Below are 25,366 nucleotides of genomic sequence, written 5' to 3' on the forward strand. Positions count from 1 at the left end.
TCAAAAATAAAAAACCAAAGTTGTCTATGTATCATCATCAGAACGAATCTTCGCGTGTGTGATTCCGTCGAATTATTTATAATTCGGTTTAATTATAGATTATTTTTTATTTAGACATCCGAAAGTTAGTGTAGACTGTGTTTACGTGAAACTGACGCACATTCGGCACGTTATGAATACGGAAACATGTGTTCTGATGTGAACATTTAATCGTGATCTCTGATGACACCTATGAGAATACATGTCAACAAATTATAAATTTATTGGATTAAAATCCCCGAGTTCCTGTTTTTGGAGTATATAAATTTAGTTTTTGAGTTGTGTGCTTATGGAAGGTGTTGTGGTGTAGTGAGTTAGTGTATTCTGATGTTCTGAACTGTGCCACTTCCGGCCGTGATGCAGAGGTTGCGGTGAGGTGGTACACTGAACGTCTTAATTCCTAATTCCCGGCATGGCGGACCCAGGCACTGGGGTCACTTTTGACCCAAATGATATGGCCAGGTAATAATCATTTGTAATAAATCATTTACCATTTAAAAATCTTGGACCCATAACCAGTACTTTCAAATGTACTGAACATACTGTCTTTTTACCTAGAATTATTAAGCGTTTAGTCTTTTTATTTGTTTAAATTTGTATTTATTCTTATTCTGCATGTTTTTAATACATTTTATTATCTAACTATTAATTATCCTGTAACTTAATTTATTCTATTATGATTATTTTGAAATATTTTTTGTGTCTGTTACACTCATTTACTCTCTTATGCGGATGGAAAAAAAGGTGAAGCAAAGAAAGCTATCTCTTTAATATTACAATTATATGCATACTAAAATTATTACCATCCCAATATTAATAATTAACTGTTTCCCATAGTATTGCCTGTATAAAATATGTTTAAGTACACCCTGATAATATGCCTTTATATTTATACCTTAGTAATATTATAAATGTGTAAGTTTGTGAGTATGGATGGATAGATGGATGTTTCTAACTCATTCACAAAAATATCTGTTGAACAGATTTTCATGAAACTTTACTAAAAAAATTAAACTTATGCATCGGAATTACACATGTTATAATTTAAAAAGATGTTATGTAAATTTACCGAAATATAATGGTAAATGTCAAGTAAGTGTGATGCAGACGAAGTGCAGGTCAACTAGTGTCACATAATAACAAATTGATCAATAATGTTATGCATTTATCCATCCAAGCTAATGTTGTATGTGCCAAAGTTCATCATGCTGGTTGTTTATTAACTTTTCATTAATGGATGTATTTCACAAGATACGATATATTATGAGGATGGAGATAGTAATAATAATAATGAATAAATTCAAGAATTTATAACTGCCAATGTATCTGCTTAAAGTCTGGAAGATTGCATGATAATGACAGAAAAAAATCTTGCTTGAGGCTTTTTACTACATGCATATGAATATAAATACATACACATACATAGTACATACAGGTACATAGATAAAGAAGCCTTATTGTTTGTTAAATAGTTTATTTTTTTTTTATGTTTATTAATTTCATTTTTCTATATTATATCCCGCAGTACAGAGTGCCTTATGGCAAAGGCCTCCTCTAATTCCTTCCAGTGTACTCTATTTTGGGCTGCGGTACATACACCAAAATAACATTTTTTACAATTTTTGTCTGTCTGTCTGTTTGTCTGTTTTTCAGGCTAATCTCTGAAATGGCAGGACCAATTTTGACGGGACTTTTATTGGCAGGTAGCTGATGTAATAAGGAGTAACTTAGGCTACTTTTATTATAGAGCTAGTTTCTAAATAAATTAAATTCTATTTTTACAGTATACAAAGTATTCTGTGTTAATACAGGACAGTAAGTGTGATCTGTTTGTGTATCTCTGAATGACTGTTTGTGTAATAAACAGCTATTTATCCTTGCAAATTTTAACATTTATAATACCATGACTTTGTCTATTTTTTTTTAATAATAGGTAAACTGTATTTTATACCAAAAACAATATAGAAATGAGGTAAATAAGGCATGAGAATGTGTGTGAAGAATCAGTTATTTCTCATGTTTTGGCTTACAATTAGTACAACTATGTTTGTGATGAGTTTTTTAATCTTTTATACTAAAAGCCAGACATCCCATATTTCCCCATGTCCTATATTTTCCCATACATCCCATATTTCCCCCATACATTCCATATTTCCCCGTATGTCCCATATTTTCCAATGCATCCCATATTTCCCCCGTACATCCCATATTTCCCAGTATGTCCCATATTTTCCCATACATCCCATATTTACCCGTACATCCCATATTTCCTAGTATGTCCCATATTTTCCCATACATCCCATATTTCCCCCGTACATCCCATATTTCCAAGTATGTTCCAAATACAAATAGATTAAATAAGGGATGAAATTTTATATGTAGAATAGTTTCTTTCTCAAGTTTTATCTTAAAATTACTACAACTATATTTGTGAGTTTTTGTACCATACATAAAATTCATCACAAATATAATTGTACTGATTGTAAGTAGAAAAAGTGGCAGAATGTAATTAGTAGGTAAACATCACACAACTTGAGAGTAATTATCTGAAATAATTTGTTGTGTGTCATTGCAAATGTTATAGAATTACATATAAATAATACACATTATTATCCTGAGACTGCAAAATGAATTGAATTGGAGTAATTTAAACCTTGTGATTCATCATTTTAGTGTTTATTATTATATGCATTGTATACAATCAATTAAAAAGCAAATTGCTACAGGAATCGCCACTGATGTTAAAAAGTCTACTTATTACTATACTAGCTGTTCCCGCAACTTTGTTCGCATGGAATTTAACTTTATTTTCTAAAATAAAAGTAACCTAGGTAACATATATTTATGTAAATCTTTTCATACAAAAATCCAATTTCCTGCACTTCTTAGTTAATGGTTATTGTTATGTAGTACATAGTATCATCATCAGCTGCTTCCATATCCCATTCCTTTGGGATCGGCATTATATGTTTTCTCTTCCATACATCCTTGTTCGCAGTCATCTCATCTCAGGTCACATTCCATCTCTTTTTTTTGTCTATGTCTGACCTTATAACCATCCTTATTATATGGAAACAACTAGTACATTGTATATAAACATATACATTGTACTAGTATACTACATATCTATACATCTATACATATAAATAAAATTGTAGTGTCTAATTGCAATATTGAAATAACCATTTTTTACTACATGCATATGAATATATATATGGTACATACACCTAAATAACATTTTTTTTTTAAATTTTTGTCTGTCTGTCTGTTTGTTCCGGCTAATCTCTGAAATAGCTGGACCGATTTTGACGAGACTTTTTTTGGCATGTAGCTGGTGTAATAAGGAGTAAATTAGGCTATTTTTATTTAAAAAAATATAAAGTTAAATTCCAAGCTGATGAAGTCATGGGTACAGCTAGTACTAAATATCTGGGGACAGAAGTGTACTGTTGTGAAGTAGTTTTAAAGGGGATTACCCTGGCTATTACATAAAAGACAGGGCTTACCTATCAGTAGCCAGACACCCACTTGGAAAATCCAACCAATATTTTAGAAGCATTTTCCAAAATATTACTTATACATTATACATAATTACAACCCTATATTATCTGTACTATTCTATTCTGTATTGAACCCAATTTGGATCTATGGGGTTCAGCTGCAAACAACATAAGCATAATACAAAGCTCAAAATAATATCTTAAAACAGCTAAATGTGCCTTGGTTTTGCAAAAACATGTTAGGTTTATGAGCATCTTAGATATATATACAGGCACAGTAGTTGAAGAGATAAAACACTCAAGGCACGGCTAGTAAATCATTCCAATGTGCTGGCCTACCAACTAATAGTCTCCAATGATATACATCGTCTAAAGAACGTAGGTTACTGGAACCAGACCATCTGAAGAGACCATGATCCTATGGGAATGATACTCTACTTGTGACATGACTTACCGCATCATAGTCTTCATTGATGGCTGACTCATCTGTCATATCACGGGCGCTGGGATAGTCATGCTAGTGCAATGATGGCTGTCTCATCTGTCATATCACGGGAGCTGGGTTAGTCATGCTAGTGCAATGATGGCTGGCTCATCTGTCATATCACGGGAGCTGGGTTAGTCATGCTAGTGCAATGATGGCTGGCTCATCTGTCATATCACGGGTGCTGCTTATGGGGACTGGTCTGTTCAGGTTATGAACACTGATTGCACTCCTTTTGACAAAATTGCAATAGCATATGCTGGAGGTCATTCTACCAAATTTGAATTTAAAAATAAATCTGTATTACTCTAATATCTACAAGCTCATTTTAAAAGAATACGAACTAAGTTTCTAGTCAGTTCTTCTTAGCTCGAAAGAACTGCGAACTGCTCGAAAGCACTGCGATCTGACGGTAGATTTGACATTAAATATTCTGTAATAGAACTACATGAATAAAGATGTTTTGATTTGATTTCTTGATTGTTTCATCTCAATGTGGCGACTGAAATAGGAATCTCCATCTCTTTAAAAAAGGACCTCCTGTAATCGGGTACCACGCAGACGACTTTGTAAAACCAAATTTATTTGGATTCCTCCTTTTTTTAAGTCTGTTAAAAGTACATCAATTATTCAATAGCAACAAACAGCGCATGTTTAATGTATCGCTATACATAATCTGTTTAGATACAAGTTATTTTCGGATGCAGTTAACCTGCCCACAACCGGGACAGTCATTAATTTTTAATGGCTAGTTAGCCAGGTAGGTTTATTTTATGAATGATAATGGAATGATGTCCCAACCTGCGCTAACAGTTTACGCTGGCAGGGCACCAGTAGAGGATGATAAGATGAGCACGACGTCACGTTACAAATTATCCAAGAATTTATTACGATGGTTTCCAAGGGAAGGGAGGTGGGGGGAGGGGTCATGTTGTAATGGTTTCCAGAAAGAGAGGAAAAAGAGGAAATCGCGTGGAGATCAACCTGACATGGTACATTGTTAGCAATGGGGTCAAAAAAAAGCAATGGGGGGGGAAAGTGGATTGTTAGTAATGTGGACTACATTACTAACAATCCACTTTCCCCTTTTAAGACCTTACTTCATAGGATCATTTCTGTTGTAAATTCTCCTTTATCCAGGTGCATTAGATTTAGAATTCTGGCTGATGGTAAAAGAATGGGAATTTTACTGATGAGTACTATTTACCATTGATATCTCCATCAAGTTGACGTCCACGCGGTTCCAACAATTGTGATAAATTCCTGGTGAATTTGCCTCTATAGGCTAACTGACCTGTCCTCATGCTCATCTTATCTTCCTCTACTGGAGCCTCGCCAGCGTAAACCATTTGCGCATACGGGTGGACTATTCCATTATCATCAATAAAAAACTATCAGATTATGATGATAATCATTAGAAATCTTACTTCTTCCTAATATTAAAAACGAAAAACGTTTGTGAGTATGGATGAATTGATGTTTGTAGATATTTCTCGCAAAAACTGCTGAACGAAATTCGATGAAACTTTACAGTAATATAGCTTATACATCAAAACAAAGTAGGCTATATTTTAAAAATATATTATGAGAATAGAGCGAAATGTTAAGCGTTAGACACTGAAAAGTTACGCGAGTCAGCTAGCAACACATGTGAATAACTGATATGTATGCTAAAACAGGATTTTTTATGATAAAATGTATTAATACATATTAATAAGCAATATTCGATCTTAAATATATAAATATATAGTCTATTTATGCGAATTAGTTGCTAATATGTAATGTTACTTTCGAAAGTTTCAAATGAATGGATTCACGCTATTAACCATTTAATATCTAACTAGTATTGCCCGGCAGTTTCACCCATTTTAAAAGAAATAGCTGATTCTTCAGTTCCCGATCCAACGCGTTGCATCACCCACGCTGACTAAACAGCATTTAGAAGCTGAGCAGAAAGAAAGAACATAAAAAGGTTTCTAGAAGCGATTAAAGAAACCTTTAGATGTTCTTTTTTTCTGCTCAGGTCCTAAATGCTGTAGCGTGATATTATATAACCAATGGTTAATGATGGGAAGGGGATTGTTAGTAACGTGGACTAATGATCCCATTGCTGGGTACCTAGGCAGGTTGAACTCCATGCAGTTCCCCCTGGAAGCCATCGAGATAAATTCTTGGTGAATTTGCCACAGATGGCCTAATTGACCTGACCTCATGCTCATCTTATCATCCTTTACTGGTGCCCCGCCAGAATAAACCGTTAGCGCAGGCGGGAGCACCATTCCATTAATATCAATATTAAAATTCTAAAAGTAATGGATATATTGCGATAGACAGAACAAACTATTTTATAAGTATACATAGATAGATTTAGATAGATAAGTAATGTAGTGAATTTGTGATATTTCACACTCAAACACGAAACTGAAAGTGAGCGTGCAGGTACAGTCTGCGATCCACGTGTTTAACATTCACTGCACATGTTATATAATTGGAATGACAAACAAACTGACGGCCTACCTAGTGGTAAACGGTAATCGACGGCACCTTTCTGCCTCTTATACCATTTTTGTTTCCCCTTTGATATAATAAAGTGCGTTTTTGATGATTTCAAAATTCTAATCCATAATTACTATGACTTCTAAATATATATATGACTTTCAAATATGAAAGTATATCTGTCTATCTATGGTTAATGTAATGCTTTTCATGATGTACGAGGAGGTCGTTTACATTAATGAAATGAAATTATATTTATTCAGTAGAAGAAAAAACTAAAACACACATTAAACAAACAAAAAAAAAACAAAAACATAAAGAAAAAAAATTATATTACATCATATTACCGTGCGAGGAATCGAAAATAAGGCGGTGTCTAAACCGCTAGACTACCGAGGCCATCATCGCATAGTGTACAAAAAAATCTAATCAAATAGACAACTTCCCTATTTGACATCAGTTAAAAAATGGATGGCTTCCTAAATCGGGAAACAAGAATACCAAATAAGCCCTACGCCATAATTTGTCAGCAACATTGTCAATTTACGTACACACAGTAATGACGTCATCAATCGTAGTGTTTTATCATACATACGTACATAATACGCTATTATAATACTTACTATTGTTATTTATAACAATGAAGTATTAACGTATAGATAACAAATTTAAACAAATTATAACATACAAAGGTAGAAGAAAATTTGATCTGCACTTTTTTGCCTCGTACCATCGAGGCAATCAATCGTTCAGCTGGTACTGAATAAGACAAACTGATACGTTTTATTTATTTGTAATGTAATGTATTTTTTTTTTTTTGATTGTTTGGGCTATTGTCAGATGTGTAGCACCTGTAGCACTGCGACCTACATAGATCTATTGTGCTCGCCCTTTTCAGAGTTCGCTACCTAGACCCGTCAGGGACAAGAATTGAAGGATATTCTTAGGAGCGATCGTTTTTATCTCTTATAATGTAATGTAAGTTGGACTCCATTTTCCGCAATCAGCTTCTCATCTGGACCGTTGTACGTCTCATCTCGGCTCTACCGAGACTACTAAAGTAGCCAGCCAAGCTCCATCCAAAAGCGCAGAAGTCTCCTGATGTTTTCACAGACTTGAAGCCTCACCGTTCCGAGGATTTGTTTTTGTTGTGTGGCCACTGCAAGCACTCCAGGATTACGTGAACAGCCGATTCTTCGGCTTCAAAGCTGCCCCGATTAGGGGGACTGTCAGTAGCACCTATTGTGTACAGGTGTTTGTTTAAGGGACAGTGGCCCGTTATTGTCCTTATCATCATTTTGAGGTTTTGCCAATCTAGGTTCAGTTTTATTTGCTGTAGCGGTTTAATTGCCTTTCTACGTATCTGTCAGCCGAAAGTTGGCCTTCAGCTGGTCCAGAAGTCCCGAGGGTTTGCGAACCTGGTCCAGTAGTCCATCTGCACTCGCCCCTATAGCCCCCGCCGATGAAGCTGTAAACCCCAACTGCAACGAATAGCATTTGAGTAGTTTGAAAATACCGATGGTCCTGCAACCATCGAACCAATATTTGTATTCATGAGTATAATTGTTTGTACCGGTTTGGGTGTTTTCTATATTATGTATACTAGCTGTTCCTGCGACTTCGCCCGCGTGGAATTTAACTTTGTTTTTCTAAAATAAAAGTAGCCTAAGTTACTTCTTATTACATCAGCTACCTGCCAATAAAAGTCAAATTGGTCCAGTCATTTTAGTGATTAGCAGGAACAAACAGACAGACAGACAAGAATTGTAAAAAATGTTTTTTTGATGTATGTACCGTATTTATATATATATGCATATGGTAAAAAACGGTTATTTCAATATTATAAACAGACTCTCCAATTTTATTATGTATAAATTTAAAAAATTGACGTTCATAAGCGACTAAAATGTTATACATGAATAAATTGTTTTTGAATTTGAATTTGAATTATGTATTTTACAAATAATCTAAGTATTTCAATCAGTTGTCTAGTAACTATAACACAAGCTCTGTTTACCTTGGGAATTTGTAGATGGCAGTGTTTAAGTTGTCCCTGAACAATTTAGACGCTGCCATCTATAAATTCCTAAAATCATATTATTATTATTATTTTTATCCAAAAATTCTCATCTCCCCTCTTAAGGAGAGGAGATGGCAACATACCCCCGGCAGAAGCACAGTCGGCCGGGGTTCAGGGCCCCAGGGAGAGAAACCGGCGTACTTATTATTATTATTGTTATTATTATTATTATGGGTTATACTTAACCTGACCAGACGTCCTTATTTGAACGGGACTGTCCCATTTTATAATTACTAGTCTCACTGTCCCCGAAATGAATCCAAGTTGTCCCGTTTTCGGAAACCGCATGTAAATTTAAGCCGATCGTTTCTGAAGTTGAGAATTAACGTGTGAACATAAAAAGAACGCGTCAAGACTTTCATACTTACTTCCAGCTACATTAAAGCAAATTTGTCCCTTTCGGTCAGTAGCTGACCCGGTGAATGTTGTTTGCCATATAAGTTAATATATCTTAAAAATTTAGGGGTTGTGATAGAAGGATGAAAATTTAGGGGTGTATATACATTTTCGGAATCGAAATATAACAAAACTATCTCCCACAAAATAGGTGGACCACCCTTATCAAAATATCTTTATTCATGTAGGTTTATTACAGACTTCTGATATGTTAAATCTACCGTCAGTTCAGAGCTTTTGAGCTAAGAAGAACTGACAAGATACTCAGCTCCTTATTCTATTCCAAAGGGGTTCAAAACATTGTGACACGAGAATTTTATATATTTGATATAGTTTGTCTTTAAACCAAAGCGGAAATTACACTTCTTACAAAGTAATTTTAATCAATCTACGCAAAGGGGAGATGAAAAAGTTAGTGATGGGGAGTAGTGACCCATTACAAGTAACGAACTGTGCCCGCAGTAGTAATGTGGACTCTTATTGCTAGCAATGCACCATATCAGTTTGACCTCCATGCGGTTCCCCTGGAAACCATCGCGATAAATTCTTGGTGAATTTGTCACGATGGGGTAACTGACCTGACCTCATGCTCATCTTATCCGCTGGTGCCCCACCAGCGATAACCGTTAGCGCAGGCGGGTGCATCCATCCATTCATCCATTATCAAACATAAAAAAAAACTGTGGTCGCGGTTTCACCTGCGTTGATGCTATTCTGATGTATAAGCTATATTATTGTAAAGTTTCATTAAAATCTATTGAGTAGTTTTTGCGTGAAAGAGTAACAGATATCCTTTCAATCTATCTACACTCAGAAACTTCCACGTTTGTAATATTAGTGAAAAGTATGATATAGTACATTACAGACGATCTCCACGCGGTACCTCTGGAAATCGTAATAGTTAATTTCTAGATAATTCTTCATGGATTTATTAATTGATCTGACTTTATTCTCATCCTATTATTATCCACTGGTGTCCCAGCGTAGCCCAGTAACACAGGATGAAGAGGAGGAAAGAACCCTGCCATCAGGAGGTTGGGGTTTATGAGTAATATGGACAGAATGTTCATATCCCCTTTCAACCTCTTACAATCCTTTTTATTTATTTATATTCAATCAATAGCCTAAAAGATAAGTGTCAAGCTTCTAGCTTGGAAAATAACAATACTTTCATACAAAATATTATCTCCTCTTTCAACCCTTTTTACGCATTAAAAAGTAGCCTATGTCGTTTCTCGGGGTCTAAACTATCTGTATAATCAAGATCGTCAGCTGATTTAATATCAAAGAATAGGGTTGTCGATTTATAATAAACTAAATGTGCCCGCGACTCGTCTGCGTAAATTGTCGTTACTTCTGTAACCTTTCATCACCCCTTTCAAACCCTTACAAACCTTTTTTCGGATTAAAAAGTGGCCTATGCCCTTTCTCAGATTCTTGACTATATGTGTACCAAATTTCAATTAAATCGGTTTAGTAGTTTTGGCGTGAAAGCGAGACAAACAGACAGACAAAGTTACCTTAGCATTTATAATATTAGTAAGGATTTTACGGGCAAAATTGTAATTAAAAATACATCTTTTCAAATAAAAAAAGAATTAGCCATAGAAATATAAATGTCTTTTTTTTATCGTTTAAAATATATATATAGCAGAATTGAGATGGACTGTTCGAAGCCGGTCGAAATTTATTTAACGTTTATCAATGGTGACTCAGAGGAAGACAATAGCACGAACACATGTCTAATGTACTGCATAATTCCACAATTACCTACCTTTGACCTTTATACGTGACGTTGGACGGTCGACAATTTATTAATGACTTGGGAAAGTGACCTATGTCCTTAGCCGTCCTAAATAAGAAAATTAAAAAGAAAATATAGCACACTAGCTGTATCCGCGACCTCGTCCGCGTAAATAATTAAAAAAATATTTAATGACCTAACATAATAAAAGCCAAATAAAAAAGTTTCATTGTTTTAGCTTCAAAAATAACGATACAAAATCAACAGTCTTAAAAATAAGTTTCAAGCTTCAAAAATGACGATTCTTTCATACAATCTTTCATTCCCCCTTGCAAGCCTTTCTTAGCATGAAAAAGTACCCTATGTCCTTTCTCAGGGTCTAGACTATCTGTGCACCAAATTTCATTTAAATTGGTTCAATAGCTGTTACGTGATAGTGTGACAGACAGACAGACAGAGTTACTTTCACATTTATAATATTAGTAAGGTAATAAGTTTATGACAAGTGTTTTAATGAATGGTAATGGAATGATGCACCCGCTTGCGTTAACGGTTTGTGCTGGCTGGGCACCAGTGGAGGATGATAAGATGAATGTGAGGTACCATGAACTACCATTTTTTAATGCATGACAATCAAATGGTGCTCCTGTCTGCGCTAACGATTTATGCGGGGCACCAGTAAAGGATGATAAGATAGCCCATCGTGGCAAATTTACCAGGAATATATCACGATGGTTTCCCGGGGGAACCGCTTGGGGCTCAACCGGTTATGGTACACAGCTAGATATGGCAGCTGTGTGAATTGATCAGTGTTATTAATATTATCTATTTTTTTCTACTATGTTCTCGAAATCACTCGGTATTATAATTTAGCTACGGGTTATTCAAGTTTAAATTAAACAATCATTTATTCATGTAGGACCTTGTAGCCTCTTATGAACGTAAATTTTTTCATACCATCCAGTTCAGTATACAGATTCAACTGAGAAGAACTGGCAGGAAACTCAATAGATTTTTTTTAAAGCGAGAAATTTGCATTGTTTCCTTAAATAGGTGTCTATGTCTAAAATTAAATGAAAATCCCGTGCATGAACAACTATTGCCATGCACGCTCGTCATTCAAGTAACTATTTAGTGAGTAATAGGCTTTGCTAAATATGCTTTAACAGATGTTTTGAATCCAATATATCCTTTGGTATCTTATTGTAATTTTTTTTATATAATTTTCTAAATTATAATTCAAAGAGAGTTCTTATGTTAATGGAAAGCTTACTAAATATTGTTACCGATTCCATCTATACACGCTCAGTTTGTCTATTCTGAACCTTATTATCCGGGGGCAGATATTCGGCTCGTTGAATATGGATGCGTGCAGGATGGTTTGACTTCCATAAGTCGACTATGGCTTTTTGTGGGTCATTGGTCAGAGCTCTTGTCCTTCTCAAAAAGCTAATTAGGCAGTAAAATTATAGACTAAGAGCATTCTCGAGGATTAAGAAATCCTTCTGAATGGCAACGCATACCTGGTATTATGTTTGTGAGATCCATGTTGCTATTCTTATATATTCATTGGACATCAGCATGTTTGCCATTCCAATTACATTAATATGTTATGAATATAGAATAGAATAGAGAATCCTATATTCAAATAAACTTAATTTAAGTCCTTTTGAATAGTTATCACATTTTTTTTAATCTACTCTCATTCGGAAAGCTGACTCATCACAAGAAGAATGAGTATGAAACTTGTGTGTTGCTCTTTTGAATAATCGTTGTAAGTTTATATTTTTAAGTCGAAACGTGAATACAAACTACCAACTAGCACTAATTTATTAGGGTTAAATATAAATCTATATATATACTTAAATAAAATTGGAGTGTCTGTTTGTAATATTGAAATAACCGTTTTTTACTACATGCATATGAATATAAATACGGTACATACACCAAAATAATATTTTTTACAATATTGGTCTGTCTGTCTATTTGTTCCTGCTAATCTCTGAAATGGCTGGACCGATTTTGACGGGACTTTTATTGGCAGGTAGCTGATGTAATAAGGAGTAACTTAGGCTACTTTTATTTTAGAAAAATAAAGTTAAATTCGTTAGAAAATAAAGTTAGAATTTAACTTTACACTTTACAGCTAGTTCATAATAAGATTTAATCAGTCATAATGATTAGAGCAGTACAAGTCCCTACAAGCAGAACTCGTTCACGAGTATGACGTATGAGCTTAACATTTTTCTAAAAAAGGTATTAGTTGCTATGTAGCGTTATAAAGTATGTATGCGTGCAATGTACATGTTTCATATTCCCGTGAGTCATCAATCGTGCTCAATTGACTGAGGGATTGATGGATTTCGTATCGTCATAACTTCATGACGCATTAGGTTTAGCCCGCCATTTCCCACGTAGCACGCAACGACCAGAATCTACATACTTATAATGATAATCCAGGAGAGTTCATACAGCGCCCTATACTCCCGAACTAAGCGGAACTGTTGTTATGGTACTAGACAACTGACGTAAATACAAGTTTCTTGCTCGTTCTTCTTCTGATGAGTCGGCTTTCTGTATAATTAGAATAAAAAAAGAAGCTAAGAGAAATTCAGAAGAGCTTTTAGTAGTAGTTTATTTGAGTACAGTTTTTTTTCTAGACACATTTTTTTTGTGAATAGGTACATACATCGAAAATATCAAACCATTACAAACAGCTATACTCATAAATAGAAATGTTTGTACCGTGCGAGGAATCGAAACTGCGATGGTGTGTCTGCGTTACGAATGAGTGGTAGAATAAAAAAGTTACTATTCAAAAGTGCTTATATTAAGTTTATTTGAATAAAGATTATTTCTATTTCTATTTGGTAGCGCCTGATATCTTATATATAAAATTCTCGTGTCACAGTTTTCGTTCCCATACTCCTCCGAAACGGCTTGACCGATTCTCATGAAATTTTGCAGCGTATTGAGTAGATCTGAGAATCGGCCAACATCTATTTTTCATCCCCCTAAATGTTAGGGGTAGTCCACCCCTAATGTTTTTTTTTTATTTTAAGGCAAAACAACGTTTTCCGGGACAGCTAGTAATAATATAAAAGTAATATATACATCAATATATTAATTTTATAATGTTACTTAATACATGTGTATGTTAGTCTGTAAGGTATTTATAATATAAACCTAAAAGAAATATATAAATAAAAATAGAACAACCAGGACCGTCAGCCTGCTCCCCATTCCAGTTCTATAATAGTCTAATTTATATTTACAGTTGGTATTTCCGCGACATGTCCAGAGCGGAAGCATCCAAGTTGCTTCTCAGCGAAGTGGAGAGCGGAGTATTCCTCGTCAGAGACTCCAAAACAATACAGGGGGATTATGTACTCTGTGTCAGGTAAGGACTTACTACTTAGTTTTAAATCTATACTAGTAATAGAAATCATATTTATTCAAATAAACTCAGAAGTAGAGACCGGATTATATGCATTTGCGTGTGTTTGACATGATGGCATTATATTAGTGATGCTGGTCATGGATATCCGTGCCTAAAATAGGATACCTTAGCCTAGGGTTTTTTTATTTCTGATAATGGAATGTTAAATCTGTACAGATTAACGGTACTTACACGCCGGCGTAGCATCATTGGAGGATAATAGGATGATTTGCATATTTTAGCCATTCTCAGAGGTAATAATAATTTTACCTAAGATCTAGTTATGATGCATATTATCGGTACATTTACAATATTTTTCATCCGAATTGCGACCAAATATAAAATAATAATAGTCACAAAATATAAGAGCTATTGAGTAATAATTATGACTTTTTACTGCATTTCGGAACGCAGTCAGTAGCCGCGCGCGTTTTGTTTTGACAGTTACGATAATAAAATGAAAGAGACAGAAGAACGTCGCACTCGCCTACTACAAAGTCGTTCCACCTATTACGCATATAAATTGTTAAATGTTCAAATTTTTAATAATTTTAATGTCATATAATTTTACTTTACCTATTATCGCCTATCAAAAACTAACTTACTAATTGTATGCTGAATTTGAAATAAAAAAAAATACTGTTCTAATTTTTTTTTGGGATTACTAAAATTTTTCATTTCATTTTGCATATTCTGCCAATTTTGCAGCATGCATATAAGAAGATTTTTATGTTGCATATAAACCGGTCTCTAGTTATAAGTATTTTAGAATTGTCATTTTGTGTTTAAGTATCGACGTGCCTACTTATTACATACTTATTTTACTTATTAATTATAGAAATATAACTAGCTACTCGCATCGCCTTCGCACGGGTGTACATGATATATATAAACCATCCTCTTGAATCACTCTATCTGTTAAAAAAACCTCTTCAAAATCCGTTGCGTAGTTTTAAAGATTTAAACATACATAGGGACGGACAGACAGCGACAGCGACTTTGTTTTATACTATGTAGTAATATATAAAATTGTTATTTATATAAATTTCTTGCTAATAATTTTCAAGAATAAAGTTGATACATTTTTCATAGAAGAGTTACACTTATGTACAAGCTATAACAAGCGCTACAATTCACAATTGCAGCTATTTAATGGTCCATTAATAATCGCAATGCTGTAAATTTCATAGAAACTGTTAGCAACGGTATTACATAATGAATCCCAAGATCAGCATTCGGCTCGTCATAGCTTACTATGACGAGCCGAATGCTGATGCCTAAGCCGAAGACGAGACATATGATAGGACTTATCCTATCATATGTCTCGTAGACAAACAGATCACTAAAACTTTGTCTTAGACTGCTGGTATACAGGTCTGTTCTCATTTAGTTACTAATAGATATAAGTAACCCACTGAGTACCCCGCTTATTTGAACTGGCCATCACCGAGCTCATGACAACCTGACAATTGTGATGTACAACTAAAACCTAGTGTTAGGCTGCTAATATACAGACGTTCTGTTCTCACTTAGTTATTAATTGTTGCGACCCGCCCACTTTAGAGATGCGGCAATTAGCGATCTTGATGTTATTCGTTTTAAGATCTCACTATTATTTTTTTATGGATGATAATGTAATGTTGCAATCGGTTTACGCTGGCGGGGCACCAGTGGAAGATGATGAGATGAGCATGATGTCAAGTCAGTTAGCCCATCGTGACAAATTATCCAAGAATTTATCATGATGGTTTCCAGGGCTACGTTGCTAGCAATAAGATCATCAGTCCATATTACTAACAATCCACTTTCCCCCCAAATCTCACTATTGACCTAATATATATTACCAGCCTTACATTTTCTTTATGGTTCACAGAGAGGACGGTCGTGTCTCACACTACATCATCAACCGGATAACATCCAACGACGGAGTGACCCGGTACCGTATTGGTAACCAGGTTTTCGCGGACATGCCGGCCCTGCTCTCGTTCTACCGGCTCCACTACCTGGACACAACGCCGCTGGTACGGCCATTACCGCAGGCGCCGGCCCGTGCGGCAGCCCCCGCGCCGCAGTCGTTCCAGGTGTTGGAACTGGTCATAGCCAAGTTCGACTTCGATGGGAATGTAAGTAATGATTGTTTATCATAGCCATCATCTTAAGTTATATATAGATGTAATGATAGTGGTGTTAATGACGATAGGAGGTTTTTTTTTACAATTAATAATTTATGATGGTACTAAAAATCGTCAAAACGATACGTAGTACATTTGCAAACAAACTACGTGATGGAAAGTCAAGGATATATGATAGCCTCATCTATTAAGATGAGTTTATACTATGCATACTAGACAGATTTAAATACATTTTTGAACATAGACAAATAAGATACATTGAAAGCACCCAGACACAGGTATATTTAGAAGAATATTTCTTTACCAGAAGCTAAAGAATAGATACTCCACCTAGCTTTAAGCCGCGATTTTATTTTGGCTAAAAATTTCACTAGAATAAAGTAACCTTATCTCCTCCATGCGAAATTCTACTTTTATGTCGAATCTTTACGGTTTATTATTTACTTTTGCATTAATGTTAGTTTTTAGCTAAAAAAATGTATGGAGTGGTACTTAGATTCAAATTTTATTTGCCTAAAAATTGGCTATAATTAACAGTAATCTATCTACTTCTCCATCCGAAATCCTACTCATATATCGAATTTTAATAATGATTACTTACTTTTGCATTAACATTAGAATGTTTCAAAGTACAAGGATCATATACAAACTTGGTAAGTGGTACTGCCAAAGCAACAAATTAGCATACACAATCGTTTATTACGCAACCATCATTGTTGTATGGTTTTGCTCAAGATGCCGTGAACTGTACCTATGCAAACGACGTTATAAAGTTCTTCCTCTGGCTTTCATTTCCAAAGAAATTAGGCGTTCTAATTTTAGGTAACCATCAGTAGCGTCTCGATGAGTAATGCGCCTGGATGATTATGTTCCCATAACTCGTGTCTGTGCCAAAATAGTATAATAATAGTATCACTAAAACACTGCAACTAGACTATTAGGTTAGTAATCGTTTGATCGTGACGCCGCAGTTTTTTTTTATGTAACTGTAATAGGAAACAGGCTATTGGTTTCGGATTAAACAGTGCATTTGAGTAAGATTTCTTATAATTATTTCGGTACAAATAATAATACAAAACACAATTAAACACAGACTGACTACTGATTGTATTATTTAAATGCCTATATATTATTCTGATGTATAAGCTATATTACTGTAGTTTCATCAAAATCTGTTGAGTAGTTTTTGCATGAAAGAGTAACAAACATCGTTCCATCCATACTCACAAACCTTCGCGATTATAATATTATTATTTTTATTATTATTGTAGGATCCTGACGACCTACCGTTCCGTCGCGGCGAGCGGCTGATGGTCATCAACCGTGATGAGGAGCAGTGGTGGACGGCGCGCAACAGTCAGGGCCGCACCGGTTCCATACCAGTACCCTATATACAAAGGGTAACTACCATTTTTTTTAATGCATGACAATCAAATGTTGCTCCCGCCTGCGCTAACGGTCTACGCTGGCGGGGCACCAGTGGAGGACTATATGATGAACGTGAGGTCAGGTCAGTTAGCTCAGTTAGCTCACCGTGGAAAATTAACTAGGATTTTATCACGATGGTTTCTAAGAGGAACGACGTTGAGGTCAACCTGACATGGTACATTGCTAGAAATAAGATTGTTAGTCCACATTATTAACGATCTTCTTCACTCGGAACCATTTCTACCTATGAAAGCCAATTAATTTATAGATTAAACAGAATAAGCTTGTAACATATAGTGAAGAAAAGATTAAAAATATATTACACAAAATATATAAAAATGCCACCGTGAACTAACTTGCATAAAATTAACTCACACTTGAGCTCCATACAAATATATAATAAAATACTGAATAAAAATCTATTTAAATAGATTTCTAAATAGAATTTAAAAAAAGTTACACCAATGGCTCGTTAAAAAATGATGTTACTCTGTGCGGGAATTGACCTGACATTTAAGATTATTGTTTATAATGTAATTTAATTGTAAAAGTAAGTGTTAAGAATTATAATTTGCATGCCCCCTGAATATGAGGCGAACATTTGTACTATTGTTGTAAATGTTGAAGCAAATAAATTATCTATCTATATATGAATTATCCTCACTAAATACGAAACAATATAAATATTTTAAAAAATAAACAATTGCTTATCTAGAGTATATTCTGCTTTGTTTAAGCCATTTTTGTAGACTTTACATAATCATCATCATCGCAGCCTGGAAGACGTCCACTGCTGGACATAGGCCTCCCCCAAAGATCTTTACATAATATTTTTATTAATTTTTTTATACTTTTATTTTCCTTCTTATCTCATAGAACAGTTTCATATGAGGATACTATACTAAAGTACTTATGCAGATGACATCTAAATATATATAACTCAGAGGTGACTGACATAGTGATCCATCAACGCACAGCCCAAACCACTGGACGGATCGGGCTGAAATTTAGCATGCAGGTAGATGTTATGACGTAGGCATCCGCTAAGAAAGGATTTTGATTAATTCTACCCCCAAGGGGATAAAATAGGGGATGAAAGTTTGTATGAAACTGACAATTTCAAACCGATCGGGCTGAGACTTTGCATGCATAAAGCTACTATGATGTAGGCATCCCCTAAGAAAGGATTTTGATGAATTCCACCCTTAACCACCCGCGGGCAAAAGCTAGTTATGTATATATGACATGACATATGACTTACCTACCACCACTCCTGCGCCATATTCAAATTTAGATAGTGCTCGGATATTAGAAGCTGTATATGAAGATGATTATGTGCCCGAGTAATTAAATGGCAATTTACACTAATCTCCAGCTCCTGGACTCGTCCGGTGTGCCGTTCCCGCCTTCTGAAGCCAAGAGTCAACTTGGTGATCCACCCAGCCCACCTAACAGCAAACAACATACAAACCTGCAGGTTGGTTAATAGCTATAATAATAATCTATACATATAAATAAAATTGGAGTGTCGGTTTGTAATATTGAAATCACCGTTTTTTACTACATGCATGTGAATATAAATATGGTATCAAACCACCAAAATAACATTTTTTAAAATGTTTGTCTGTCTTTCTGTTTGTTCCGGCTAATCTCTGAAATGTCTGGACCTATTTTGATGGGACTTTTATTGGCAGGTAGCTGATGTAATAAAGAGCTACTTGTATTTTAGAAAAATAAAGTTATATTCCACGCGGACGAAGTCGCGGCTAAAGCTAGTGATAAATAATATTATATTGCTATTTTATTATAATTTAATGAAACAGTAATTTACAAAGTGTAAAGATATCTTATATCGGCTTTATAGACGGCCTCCGTAGCCAACGATTTCGTCTACCGCTTTACTTCCGATTGCCGCGGGTTCGATTCCTCGCATGGTACAAACATTTGTATAATTGTTTGTTATGTATTATTGATATATTTACAAAAAAATAGAAGTATTTATATCAGTTGTCTAGTTACCCACAACACAAGCTCTATTTATCTTGGGACTAGTTTATGTAGTGTCAATTGTCCAGGGATATCATTATTACTTAATTTTCTCTTCTTTTATGTGCTCTAAAAGATAGCTGGATTTATGCACCTTCCTACTAAAAATTAACTTAAGTGAGACATTAAATCCAAGTAAACTAAACTTTAACCTAACTTAAGAAGTAACTCGTTAATTACATAGTTTTTTCTAATACTTATAGAGACAGTTGCCTGCGCTGGCGCGGGTGAGACAGACGCGTGTGCCGAACGCGTACGACAAGACCGCGCTCAAATTGGAAGAGGGGGAAATTGTTAAGGTACACATTTACATAAAATAACTGACTGACACTGTCTTTTGCAACCCCGGTGAAGGTTGGGGCCTCGGGGCCCCTTTGCTCCAGCATTAACTCCGACAACAATTCCCAAATAGCTGACTGACCGACTGACTGACAAAGCTACTATGACGTAGCCATCCCCTAAGAAAGGATTTTGATAAATTCCACCCCTAAAGGGATAAATTAACGCGAGCGAAGCCGCGAGCAAAAGGTAGTACATAAATAAATTCAATATAACATCATTGACATGTTTATATATATCATACTTATGGATAGTATTCGCTCCGATTAGTGCTAGCGCTGTGAATCACAATCTCAGAAAATACCGCCAGAACAGATTGTGTACAGTATCTAAGTGTAATGTAGCTACTTATAAAACTTCACATACAATTATTATAAACAAAATTCGATAATACAAGTAAATTATTAGAATGTATTGACCAGTTTAACATTACTATTCCAATTAATTGTGAGCCGGAAGCGTGCTCATCGCTTATTGAATATTCTGGAAATTACTTAAAAATTTTACAACAAAATATACGCAGCATAAATCGTAATTATGATGAATTTAATATATTACTGGGTAGGTTAAAGTTTACGTGTGATATAATTGTGTTATCAGAGTGCTGGTTATCGAATGTAGTAAACTTACCCTCATTGCCAGAATATTGCACTTATCGAACTTATGATAATTATAACCAAAACGATGGTGTGGTTGCATATATAAAAACTAATTTGACCCATATAGTTGAGGAAGCTAATCTACAAGAAGCTAACTGCTTGATTATTAAGATTGGTCTGGATACTGCTGTACTTGCTATATATAGACCACCCAGTTTTCACTCACTGGACATCTTTTTAAACTCGTTGAATAACATTTTGGAGACATTGTCCTCGTTTAAAAATATTATTTTAGTTGGAGACATTAATTTAGATTTACTATCAGATAACTATAATACTATCTCGTATTTAGATATCTTATCTTTCCACGGTCTCCTCCCAGTCACCAATACCCCAACAAGAATGAATGCATGCCTTGACCATGTCATTTTAAAAACTAAACTAAAATCATACACTTTTACACTTTGTACTGCCATCACTGATCACCAATCAGTTCTTTTTTGCTTGGAAAACAGCGTAACAAAAATAAAGTCTCTTGTTCATAAAACACAGACAAAACTGAATATGGAAAAACTAAAAACAGATTGCATAAATTACAATTTTAACAAAATTTACAATGAAAAAGACCTTAATATTGCGACCTCGGAACTTATTAATATAATAATATCATTAATTAAGAATAATTCTATTGAAATACTGGTTCCAAGAAATAACAGAATACTAAAGCCGTGGATTACATTAGGTATTTTGAGATGTATACGTACAAGAGACAGAATGCACGGAAGAGTAAGGAAGAATCCAAATAATAATACTCTGATAATTACATATAAAAGATATAGGAATTTTTGTAATAATTTACTGAAAAAGGTTAAAAAACAATATGAAAAAGATCAATTAATAAGGTACAAAAATAATTCTAAAAAACTATGGACTACTATCAGAGAAATTACTAACACAAATACACGAAAAGCCTTACCTTTAGAACTACTGAAATCCCACGAAAATCACATTGTAGCAATTAATAAAATTAACAAATATTTTACAAATATAGGAAAACGATTGGCGGATAATGTTCCCACTACTATTCAACCTTTTTCTAATGAACAACAAATCCCTCTGAATTCTTTTGTTCTTTTGCCAACTGACAATGCTGAAGTAGAGCGTACAATTGCGCAACTTAAACAAGGCTGTTCTCCAGGTTGGGATACAATAAGTGCTATGGCATTGAGTACTATATCTCAGTCGGTATCGCCAGTTATTACTGATTTAATAAATCGATGCTGTGAGGAGGGAATTTTTCCTGATGTCTTAAAGAAAGCAATAGTTCTTCCTATTTTTAAGGCTGGTGATAAGGGATGTATCGAGAACTATAGACCCATTGCAATTCTATCTACATTGTCTAAGGTATTCGAGCGCATTATAAATTCCAGACTAATTACCTTTTTAGAAAAATATAAATTACTCTCTAAGGCACAATATGGATTTAGACCTGGTTTATCTACAGATAATGCGATACTTGATTTTACAAACTTTTTAATTGATAAAATTGATCATAAAAAGAAATGCTTAACTATATTTCTCGATCTCGCTCGGGCTTTTGACACAGTTTCTCCACAAAAACTTGTAAACAAGCTCAGTAACCTAGGTGTTAGGGGTTCACCATTGGCACTATTAACAGATTACCTCAAAAATAGAACACAGCTAGTTAAAATAGGTGATAATGTAAGTACGGATATACCAATTACACTGGGTGTTCCACAAGGCAGTATATTGGGTCCTACGTTGTTCCTGTGCTATATCAATGAACTGTGTCAGCTTAATATAAAAAATTGCCGAATAGCGTCATATGCGGATGATACTACCCTAACATTTTATGCAGAATCCTGGAGTGAACTTTTTAATGTTGCTCAAATTGGTTTTGATAAGGTATGCCATTGGCTGATGACAAACTCTCTAACACTAAATGATGATAAAACGAAGTATATAGTATTTTCAATTAAAAATCATGCCAATTTACCTGACTCTAATCATACAATTCAAGCGCATAAATGCAGTTTCCCAATAATACAAAATTGTAATTGTCCCAAAATTAATGCTACTCAATCTATTAAATATCTTGGTGTACATATTGACTCAAATTTATCATTTGAAAAACACATACACACGATCTCACAAAAAATTCGTAAGCTCAGTTATGTCTTCAGGCAACTACGCGAGGTCGCAGATATAAAAACAATAAAAACAGTTTATTATGCACTAGTACATTCAATATTAATATATTGCATCACTTCATGGGGTGGATGTGTGAAGACCAAGTTAATAACCTTAGAAAGGGCGCAGAGAATGTTGCTTAAAGTGATGCTCTCTAAACCACGTCTTCACCCTACCACAGAGTTGTATGGAGAAGCTGAGATACTGACTGCGACAACTATATATACTTCACACAATTATAACTACCCATTCCACTTTAACGCAGAATAGTGCAAAAACCATTTCCAATACTAGAAGGTATCTCCAAGTATGTGAGCACTCAAATGTGAAAACTACATTTGCACAGCGATTTTACTTATTTCAAAGTAGATTCCTATATAACAGAATAAATAAATTATTGTATATATCTCCAAGTAATTTGAAAGAATGTAAATATAAAGTTACAAAATGGCTTTTAAAACAAAATTACGATGAAACAGAAAAGATATGCAGTGTAATAAAACTATAATATACATAAATTAAATACACACATGTAAATATAAGTAAATATAAATTATAAGTTTATATATAAATTTTACATAGATCACTCACTCACACACATACACACATACGCACACATACACACACACACACACACACACACACACACACACACACACACACACACACACACATACACAGACACACACATGCTCAATGCACTCCACGTTTAAACTTAAAACTAGATGTATAACTAATTTATATGAAGGGGAGACCTGGTGTCTAAGGTACAGGCTATGGCTTAGTTTGGGCTCCAGATTTCCCACAAATTATATTTGTGATTTTTATTTGATAGCATTTATATAATAAAACTAAAATTATGTAATTTGTGGAGAGGAAATAAAAAATTTATTATTATTATTCGCTCACATAAAAAGCTTATGTAACATTAATTCGTGTTAATATTGTAAATAAGTAGGTACTTACTAAACTATTGCGTTCTGAATCATGAGATGTATTAAGATGCACTTGTTCATTACCAGCTACACATATGATTACAGTTTTAAATATAACTGGGAGGCTTGTGACTGCGGAGCGCCATCCCAGACTATAGCACACCTATTGACTTGTCCTTTATGCCTAGCATCCTGCATAAAGGAAGACCTAAAAAATGCGACGGAATGCGCAAGGGTCGTCGCGACGTTCTGGGGAAAATATATCTTATATATAAAATTCTCGTGTCACAGTTTTCGTTCCCATACTCCTCCGAAACGGCTTGACCGATTCTCATGAAATTTTGTGAGCGTATTGAGTAGGTCTGAGAATCGGCCAACATCTATTTTACATCCCCCTAAATGTTAGGGGTAGTCTACCCCTAAAATTTATTCTTTATTTTTTAGACAAAATTTTTAGTTTCTATTTGTTTTATGATACAACATACAAAAATACATACCATCCAAAATTTTCACCCTTCTATCATCAACCCCTATTTTTTATAGCGTTATTAATTTATATGGCATTATGGCAAAACAACGTTTGCCGGGGCAGCTCGTTTATATATATGTATTTAGTTGCCTTTGAAACGAAAGAAGAAGAAAATAAGTGTATTTTTATTTTACAAATGTAAGAATATTGTGTGTTGCAAATTTTTGTGATAATAAATAAATAAATATTCTATATTGAAATTATTTTTTTCAGGTGATAAAAATGAACATGAACGGCCAGTGGGAAGGCGAGTTGAACGGCAAATTTGGACATTTCCCGTTCACGTACGTGGAGTTCATTGACGACTCTGTGTCCAGTTAAACCGAGGGGTAACTGTCCAATAATATCCGGGACATGTTGTTATAATGTAAATTATATTTGTCTCAACACAGACCAACTGTATAGCTCGATTTCCATTTTTAATTCGTTATTTATGTAAAATGTCGAACATAGACAAGTGGTAAATCATTCATCATCATCATCAGCCCACTGCTGGACATGGGCCTCTCCCAAGGCACGCCACTGTGCACGATCTTCAGCCATTCTCTTCCAGTTTTTACCCGCAACCCTACATCAGGCAAATCATTACATAGTATAAAACAAAATCGCTGTCGCTATCTCTCCGTCCCTGTGTATGCTTAAATCTTTAAAAGTACGCAACGGATTTTGAAGTGGTTTAATAGATAGAGTGATTCAAGAGGAAGGTTTATATATATAATACATGTACGCCCATGCGAAGCCGGGGCGAATAGCTAGTCTATATATATAAAAATGAACTGCCGTTCGTTAGTCTCGCTAAAACTCGAAAAGGGCTTTAACGATTTGGCTAATTAAAGTCTTGAAATATTCGTGGAAGTCCAGGGACGGTTTAAACGGTGATGGAATATGAAGAAATGCTTATAAAAACTATTTCATTTTCCCACACAAACTGTTTGTATCTGCCAAACAGTTCGTTCATAAATTTATTGC

General features: G+C 34.7%; 1 protein-coding gene across 1 annotated transcript; it reads left to right on the forward strand.

Moving 5' to 3' along the window:
- Positions 1-38: 38 nt before the first annotated feature.
- On the forward strand, positions 39-25,296 carry LOC131843107 (adapter molecule Crk). Its single transcript, XM_059191705.1, has 7 exons — positions 39-501; positions 14,017-14,139; positions 16,052-16,301; positions 17,582-17,710; positions 19,114-19,215; positions 19,988-20,083; positions 24,611-25,296. The coding sequence occupies exons 1-7, from the start codon at positions 452-454 to the stop codon at positions 24,716-24,718; spliced, it is 858 nt and encodes a 285-aa protein (XP_059047688.1). The 5' UTR covers positions 39-451; the 3' UTR covers positions 24,719-25,296.
- Positions 25,297-25,366: the final 70 nt, after the last annotated feature.

The sequence above is a fragment of the Achroia grisella genome, unplaced genomic scaffold (assembly GCF_030625045.1).
Source record: "Achroia grisella isolate CSIRO2021 unplaced genomic scaffold, CSIRO_AGI_Agris_v1 utg2786, whole genome shotgun sequence".
NCBI lineage: Eukaryota > Metazoa > Arthropoda > Insecta > Lepidoptera > Pyralidae > Achroia > Achroia grisella.